The sequence below is a fragment of the Leucoraja erinacea genome, chromosome 36 (genome assembly GCF_028641065.1).
Source record: "Leucoraja erinacea ecotype New England chromosome 36, Leri_hhj_1, whole genome shotgun sequence".
NCBI lineage: Eukaryota > Metazoa > Chordata > Chondrichthyes > Rajiformes > Rajidae > Leucoraja > Leucoraja erinaceus.
The window spans coordinates 10,647,979-10,656,888 of NC_073412.1; the positions used below are offsets into that span (position 1 = coordinate 10,647,979).

General features: G+C 46.1%; 1 protein-coding gene across 2 annotated transcripts; it reads left to right on the top strand.

The window, feature by feature from the left end:
- The first annotated feature begins 4,000 nt into the window (after positions 1 to 4,000).
- On the top strand, positions 4,001 to 7,959 carry ctxn2 (cortexin 2). 2 transcript variants are annotated; one of them, XM_055662670.1, is made up of 2 exons: positions 4,001 to 4,095; positions 6,663 to 7,959. In XM_055662670.1, exon 2 carries the CDS (start codon positions 6,711 to 6,713, stop codon positions 6,954 to 6,956), a length of 246 nt encoding a protein of 81 aa, XP_055518645.1. In that variant the 5' UTR covers positions 4,001 to 4,095; positions 6,663 to 6,710; the 3' UTR covers positions 6,957 to 7,959. The 2 variants fall into 2 exon arrangements, with proteins under 2 accessions (XP_055518645.1, XP_055518644.1); XM_055662669.1 differs by lacking the exon at positions 4,001 to 4,095 and adding an exon at positions 4,115 to 4,254.
- The last annotated feature ends 951 nt before the right edge of the window (positions 7,960 to 8,910 follow it).

Genomic DNA, 8,910 nt, shown 5'->3' on the forward strand with positions numbered 1-8,910 from the left:
GTGTTAGACCAAGCACCCTTCAACAATGAACACTTTTCATAATTCCCAAATCCTCTGATCAGAATCCCATGAGAATTTGACCTGGACACTATTGAGTATAAAACCTATCAGAGAATATTTCCGACCTCTGGACTTGCCCGACTGACAGGACAGGACAGGACAGGACAGGACAGGACACCGAGGTGGAGTATTTCAGGCAGAATGTGAGAAAGTGGGCAACAACTGAGCAATGATTTAAACATACAACCTCCTGATGGAGGATGTGGAGAAGACATTACCTCTGATGGGAGAATGTAAGACTAGGAATTGTTGTTTAAAAATGTTGCAAAACATGTTGCGCATTTAAGATTGAGATTCAGAGGCTTGTGTGTCACAGTTACACAGCACAGAAACAGGCCCCCCAGTCCAACTTATCCAAGCCAAACAGGTTGCCTATCTGAGCTGATCCCAATTTGCCTGCATTTGGCTCTTATCCCTCTAAACCTTTCCTATCCATGTATCTGTCCAAATCCGCTATCTTTAAGAGCTAGATAGGGCTCTTAAAGATAGCGGAGTCAGGGGATATGAGGAGAAGGCAGGAACGGGGTACTGATTGTGGATGATCACATTGAATGGTGGTGCTGGCTCGAAGGGCTGAATGGCCTACTCCTCCACCTATTGTCTATCACTTACCCGTTGTAATGATACCCACCTGTACCACTTTCTCTGGCAGCTCTTGGATGCACCAACCAATGTCTTGTATGTTGTTACATGATGTCCTTAATGCCCTGAACAGTGAAGGCAAGCATGCCATATGCCTTTATCTGTGTATGGTATATCTGATCTGTTTGGATAGCATGCAAAACAAAGCTTTTCACTGTACCTCAATACGTGATGTTTCAGTTCCTGTTTAGTAAGAATGCCAAAGGTTTAGGGGAGAAGGCAGGAGAATTGGGATTGAGAGGGAAAGATAAATCAGCCATGATTGAATGATGGAGTAGACTTGATGGGCAAAATGGCCTAATACTGCTCCTATGTCTTACGGACTTAGAACCAAGTCATTCGGTCCACCATAACCATGTTGGAGGGATATGGACCAAGCGCAGGCAAGTGAAACACGTGTAGCTGGGACATTGATGGCCAGTGTGGGCAAGTTGGGCCGAAGGGCCTGTTTCCATACTGTATGGCTCTATGACTCTAACAGCCAAATATCACCATCAGTCAAGTTAGAGAATGAGACCAGCAAGGAGAACATTGGAGTAAGTAAGTATTCAATTGACAAAATAGCAGAAAAGGGTTAAAGGATGTTGGTCATTATTGTGAGCTGCTGCCATTGCCCTGGTACCTGCTGTTCTTTGTGGTTATTACATGTAAAATTACTCATCACATCCTGGCTCACTGTTTACAGCTGTTTTGGCAACACCTATAATAATATTTCCATCTATTTATGTTAATATAATCCTCTAAAGAAGCTGTGTATTTCGATAAAGTATTGCAATAAGTATTCGGTAAATGGCCTTTTAAATGGTGTTTGACAAAATGCCAAAAAAATTGTTTTGATGCGAAAATGAAATGACTGACATGTTGTACAAAAAGGGATATGACTTGTGTGTGTGCTTTTGCTCATTGCTATCTCTCCACTTCTCCCTCTTTCACCTCCACTGCTGTTTTTTCTCTCCTCTATCCATTTTCCATCCCTCTCTCCCACTCCACTCTCACTATACTCCTGTTCTCTCACCCCTCTCTCTAAACTCCATGGGTTCTAGATAGGTTGGAGAATGGGTTAGTATTGAGACCATTCCACAATGTTCAGAAATAAATTTAATAGGATATATATTTCATAAGACAACTTAAAAATAGGGAGTGTAGAAAGGAACTGCAGATGCTGGTATGTGCCAAAGGTAGGCACAAAGTCCTGGAGTAACTCAGCAGGTCAGGTGGCACCTCTGGAGAAAATGGATGGATGACGTTTCGGGTTGGGACCCTTCTGCAGACTCAAGACGTCATCCATCATTTTTCTCCAGAGATGCTGCCTGACCCGCTGAGTTACTTCAGCGCTTTGTGTCTATCTTCAAAAATAAGAAGCCTGGTTAACTGTGAAGAGGATCAAATGAGTCACAGGCTAATTAACAGATTGGAATTAAATCCAGGGAAGTTCAAGATTCAAGAGAATTTATTGTCATGTGTCCCAGATAGGGCAATGAAATTCTTGTTTTGCTTCAGCACAACAGAATATAGAAGGCATGAATACAGAACAGATCAGTGTGTCCATATACCATTGTATAAATATATACACGCATGAATAAATAAAACAGATAAAGTGCAAATAAATAGTTAATGGGCTATTAATGTTCAGAGTTTTGTTTCAGTTGAGTTTAATAGCCTGATGGCTGTGGGGAAGAAGCTGTTTCTGAACCTGGACGTTGCAGTCTTCAGGCTCCTGTACTTTCTACCTGAAGGTAGCGGGGAGATGAGTGTGTGGCCAGGATGGTTTGGGTCCTTGATGATGCTGCCAGCCTTTTTGAGGCAGCGACTGAAGTATGAAGTGATCGAGTTTTGGTGAGTAAAAACCTCAGTAAAAATTTTGAAAACAGGGAACGGAAAAGTTGAGTAAGAACTTTTTAAAAGAGGACATTCTTAAAATGAAGTTGAATGAAAATGTTCATGAGGTGTATGCAGAGACACAGACGACAAGAGCAGGGGATGTGATGGGGACCCAGATGGAATCGAGCGCCGTAAGGACAAGTCCCTGTTACAGTCAGTGTTGCAAGTCTTTGTGAGAAGAGATAACAGAAACCGATAACGCACACATTTTGATGAGATTTCATGGATGATTCAAAATGAGGAGGAAAAATTAGGATTCATTGCCACAGAGGGCAGTGGAAGTGAAAGAGGGAGGTGTGGAGAGACAGCGTTGAGCAAGAGCAGAAATACAGGCACTGGGCCTGTAGTCGCTGAGGTTTAGAAGGATGAGGGGGGAATTTATTGAAACTTACCGGATAAAGGCCGGGATAGGATGGATGTGGAGAGGATGTTGCCTGGAGAGTCTAGGATCAGAGGGCACAGCCTTAGAATAAAAGAACATACCTTTAGAAAGGAGATTTAGAAATGTCTTTAGTCAGGGAGGTGAATCTGTGGAATTATTTGCCACAGATGTCTGTGGAGCCTAAGTCAATGGATATTTCTAAGACGGAGATTGACAGATTCTTGATTAGTATGGTTGTCAGGGATTATCGGGAGAAGGTAGAAGAAAGCATTTGGCACATTGCCTTCATCGGTCAGTGCTTTGAGTACAGGAGTTGGGACATCATGTTACAACATGGAGAACAAAGAACTGCAGATACAATGCCCTCCAGAGATGCTACTTGACCTGCTGAGTTTATCCAGCACTTTGTGTTTTGTTACACCATGTTGTTATGGCCATATTTGGACTACTGTATATTCTGCTGTAGGGGGGGAATGTCATTAAACTGGAAAAAGTGCAAAACATAATTTACCAGGATGTTACTAGGTCTGGAGAGTTTCAGCTATAGACAATGGACAATAAACAATAGGTGCAGGAGTAGACCATTCGGCCCTTCGTGCCAGCACCGCCATTCAATGTGATCATGGCTGATCATTCCCAATCAGTACCGCGTTCCTGCCTTCTCCCCATATCCCCTGACTCCGCTATTTTTAAGAGCCCTATCTAGCTCTCTTGAAAGTATCCAGAGAACCTGCCTCCACCGGTATTTTCCCCTGAAGCGTTAGGAGGATGGGGGGAGACTTTATATTATAGAGGTATATAAAATCACCAGGGGGCACAGAAAAGGTGAAGGGAGAACGAAAAGATGGAGAGAATCGGGGGAGAGTGGAAAGAGGAAGGAGAGAGGGAGGTGAGAGAATGAGAGAGGGAGAGTCGAGGGGGAGGGAGTGTAGGGGAGGGAGGAAGCGTCGAGGGGGAGAGGAAGGGAGGGTAAAGGGGGCGAGTAGAGGAGGGGGAGAGAAAGGGAGGGGGTGCGGGGTTTGCCGGCGCCGCCCCGAATTACCTGCCCACGTGTGCGGCGGAGTAAACATTGACACAAGCTGCAGACTCGAGTAAAGTGCAACAAGGAGGCGGCGGACGAGGCGCATTAGGTGCGGATACACCTCCCTCCCTCCCTCCCATCTCCCTTTCTTTCTCCCTCTTCTCCCTCTCTCCACGGAGCTCGGCGGTCGCCGCGTTGCCCCAGCCGGGCTCGGCTCCGGAGACCGCGGGCTACGGACAAAGTTTAGCCCGAGTCGCCGCTCCAGAAGGTGGGTCCCCGGCCAGGAGAGAGGGAGGGATGGATAGAGGGAGGGATGGAGGGAGGGATGGATGGAGGGAGAGAGGGAGGGAGAGAGGGAGGGAGGGGAGCGGCCGCTGGGGCTGCAGCTGCAGCGGACATTGAGCCGCCGGCGCTGGGCGGGAGATGCGCAACAGGTCAGCGGAGCTGGACGCTGCTTCACGGCCGGAGATGAATCCGTGCTCGTCCCCCCGGTCCCCGGCAACCCGATCCCCTTCCTCCTTCCTGATCTCTCCCTCCCCAATCCCCACCCCACCCCTCCCTCGCACCACATCTCTCCCCCCCATCACCCACTCCCTCCCTCCCTCCCCCTCCTCTCCCTCTCCCTCCTCCCCCCACCCCTTTCTCACCGCCTCCCCTTCTCCCTCCTTTACCGTCACACTCCCTCCCATCTCCCCCTATTAATGCCAGTTCTACAACATATCTCTCTCCCTACCTATCCCCATCCTACCTATCTCCTTATATCCCTCTTAATCTCACCCCAACTCCCCCCTCACTCTCTCCCCTATAGTAAACCCTCAGACTCTTCCCACAACTTCCATTCCCTCAACATTCTATCACTTCCCATCCCGTTTCTTCCCGATCTGATCCCATGCTCCAACTGCCCTTTCCCGTATCCTTTCCCCCATCCTCTCCCTTCTACAACCTAACCTTTCCCTTGTCCCTTCGTCCACTCCGATCCCAAACCATCCACTGCCATTTTCATTGCTATATAATGCTCCTCCACCATTTCATTTCCTATCTTATTTCTTTCCTATCCCATGTATTTTCCCCATCCCATCCCAGTGTATCTCCTACCTACTTATCCTATTTCCTTTTCCTCACTATTATTTTCATTCTCTACCTCCCTATACCAGCCATCCCAATATTTCTCCATTCTATCTGTTCCCATTCAGTCCCTCTCAATTCTTTCATTTGCCATTCCTCTCTCGTACCATAATCGTTCCTATTCTCTGCCTTCAGATTATAATAATAATAATAATAATATCTTTTATCGTCATTGCACATAAGCGCAACGGGATTTGGTATGTAGCTTCCATCCGATGTCATAAAACAGCTAATAACAGTTAGATAAAATTTAGATACCCCAAGAAACATGATTTATAAAAAAGAACAGTAAAACAGTCTAAAGTGCAACTAGGTCTGTGCCGGGTCGATGTGTGACGTGACCATCCGAGGGGGACAGTTCATGGGGTGGCGGAGGGGGCCACTCAGCAGGGCCGGTTCAGAGCCACTATAGCTCTGGGGATGAAGCTGTTCCCGAGTCTGGAGGTGCGGGCGTAGAAGGCCTTGTAACGTTTGCCGGAAGGTAGGAGTTCGAACAGACTATTACAAGGGTGTGAGGAGTCTTTGTGGATGCTGACGGCCTTCCTGAGGCACCGTGTATATCCTTCCATCCTTTCATTTCTGTACTTTCTTATATTCCCATCAGTTGACAATCTATCCCTCTTCACCCTAAACATCTATCCCAATCTTCATCCCACTTTCTTCTTCCTTTCATCTTGTCCCTTCATTGTATGCCCTCCCTATCACGTTCCTCTTGATCCTCTCCCTTCTTCACCACAAACCCTCGTACTGTCCCTGCCCATCCCATCGCCATCTTCTCTCTCTCTCCATCCAGTCCCTCACTCTTCTGCACATTCCCTGTCCTATCCATGTTCCTCCTCACTCTATCCATTCCTGTTCCACTCCCACTTGCCATTTTCCATCCTGTCCCTAATTTCCCCATCCAATTCCAGTGGTCCCTCCCACCCCCCCCATTCTATCCCACTGCAGACTAACCTCCCCCTTCCCCATACTATCCCTCTCTGTGTCATCACATCCATTGCACCCTCGTCCCTCTCCCCTCCCCCGCCCTCTCCCTTTTCTTCACTGAACAGATCTGGTAAACTGCTGCTTAACTCACCAGTTTAACAACGAGTAACTAAAGTTTACCAGCTGTTATAAACTTAACCAGGAGGGGGCGACGCACTATGTTTTGCCTTTTCCTGATGTTGGTGTGACTGCTACCCAGCAAGGGTGTAGTTTGTGACAGAGTCCATGTCTTGTACGTTTTGAACGGGCAGTGTGTCTTCTGCATAATGATGTTAAACAGAGATGCTGGAGTACTGCGCCAATCAGCTGGCGTTGTGGAGAGGTAGGTTTGACGTTTCGGGTGGTAGTTCAACCTGCCAGTGTTCACTCTACATTTTCCAGCTGAAGAGGGTCTCAGCACGAAACGTCACCTACCCATGTTCTCCACAGATCCTGCCTGACATGCTGAGTTACTCCAGCACTCTGTGTCTTTTTGTGTATTAACTAACACCTGCAGTTCCTTGTTCCTACGTGTTTTTGCAGCTGAATTTTTTGTGCTAACAGAAATATTTTTAATTCTAATAGATTTCACCGTGATGCTGCCAGTTCCCATGAGGCTTTAACCCTGTAACAATGATCAACAATCATTACAACAGCTCCCTGGGTATCGGGACAGGCAGCTCGATCCACACTCACCCTCTCACCCTGGAGCAGAAAGCCGCCTTTGTCTTTGTCGGCATCTTGTTCCTTTTCCTGGGCCTGCTCATTGTGCGCTGTTTCCGAATCCTCTTGGACCCTTACAGCAGCATGCCCTCCTCCACCTGGGCCGATGGCATGGACGGGTTGGAGAAAGGCACCTTCGAGTATGTGTTGGCGTGAATTGGACCGACGGAGAGACAGACGCGCCGCGGTGCTCACACCACCTCCCGGAGTGAGGACGCTCCTCATCCATCCGTCGAATCGCACCCGACTCTTAATGGGGCGCAGCGGGTTCAGCTGCAGCCTCACAGCGCCAGAGACCTGGGTTCAATCCTGATCTCGAGTGCTGTCTGTACGGAGTTTGTACGTTCTCCCTGTGACTGTGTGGGTTTTCTCCAGTTTCCTCCCACATTCCAAAGACGTACAGGTTTGTAGGTGAATTGGTTTTGGTAAATTGTGATAAATTGTCCCTAGTGTGTGTAGGGTGGTGTATGTGGTGGTCATTGGTTGCCGTGGTCTTGGTGGGCCGAGGGGCCTGTTTCTGCGCTACATCTCTAAAGCCTGACCCCGGATGCTATCCGTGTGCAGTTTGTATTGTTCTCTCTGTGACCACGTGGGTTTCCTCCAGATGCTCCGGCTTCCTCCCACACCGTAAATATACCTGCAGGTTTGTTGGTTAACTGGCCTCTGTAAATTGCCCCCAGTGTGTAAGATGCAAATTGGGATAACATAGATCTAGTGTGAATGGGCGATGGATGCTCAGCATGGACTCATGGGCTGAAGGGCCTGTTTTCATGCTCTATCTCTAAACTATCTCTGTTTCCAAAATATCTCTAAACTAAACTAATCTGCCATAGAGCAGCCATCTATGGTCTGACTGATAGTATCTCAATTTGTGCATAGACTATTATTCAGTAAAGGGGCTAGAAACAGTTCAGTGTACGTTGTGTGGAGATAAGTTCAAAGTTATCAGTAACATATTTACTTGTATTTTAATGTTGCTGTTTTTACCTGCACTTTTTAACTATTCGTACTGTTTTATCAGGGACTGGATTGTTTTTATTTTATGTGAAATGTTTAAGTTTTATGTGCGATGCTCCGGTATTCCCAGGGAAACGTCTTCTCATTTTGCACTGCACAACTGTTGCTTTGGAAGATGACAATAAAGGTTGATTGATTGATTGATATATGTGGTCTAGTATTACTGCTGTTGCCGTCTAATGTCCAATAAATTAACATTATTGTTCATTTTCTGATATACAATCTTTTGAAAGACTGAACTGATGATATTGTCCATCCATCTCTGTCCGTTATATTTTGCTTATATATTAATCATTTTGTGCAGATTTGTAACTTTAAGTGTTAACGGAGTAAGCATAAGAGCAATATTAAAGTGGCTAAGTATTGCTAATGACAGAGTGTGCTTTTCCATTGTATGTTTCTGAATGAGAGAAGGATATTGGCAATTAACATCATGCCAAGATCCAGCCAGATAAAACTGAGAATAAACCAAAGTCAGGGCAGTGTAAAATTGTGAAGGATTTTACCTACTATATATAAAAATCTTTAATGGGTTTTCTAGATTGTACACAAACCTTGCTCTGTAAAGGTCAGAGTTTTCTTCTTGCCTCTGGTGTCGTAAGATTTTTCAGAAGTTGGTCTTATTTTCAGTGGTTTCAATGTGACCTTGGTAACAACAACACAGGCAGGAGCCCTTGGTCTATCTTATTACTACACCTGAGATCCTGCTGTGTGCAAATTGGCTGCCGCTTTGGCCTAGAAAACAACAGGGATGCGTTTCCAAACTGCTTCCCCAGCTGTGAAATGCTCTGAGACGCTCTGACCGTGTGAAAAACAAGCTTTCTGTTCAGCCATTGTTTGGATTGTGTCCATTCTGAATCAAGGGGAGGGGGTTGTTTTCTCAACAGGTCCAGGAGCGAGCAGTAAATGAAGCAAACCTCGTCCAACGAATCAAGAGACTATTCTGCTTCTTGAAAGGAGAGTGTTTTATTGTCATTTGTCTCGAAACAGAACCATAAAATTCTTACTTGCAGTAAACATATATAATCATTAGGCTACTAAACACTACAACCTCAAATAAGACCTGAACCACATAGACCATTATTGTTATTAT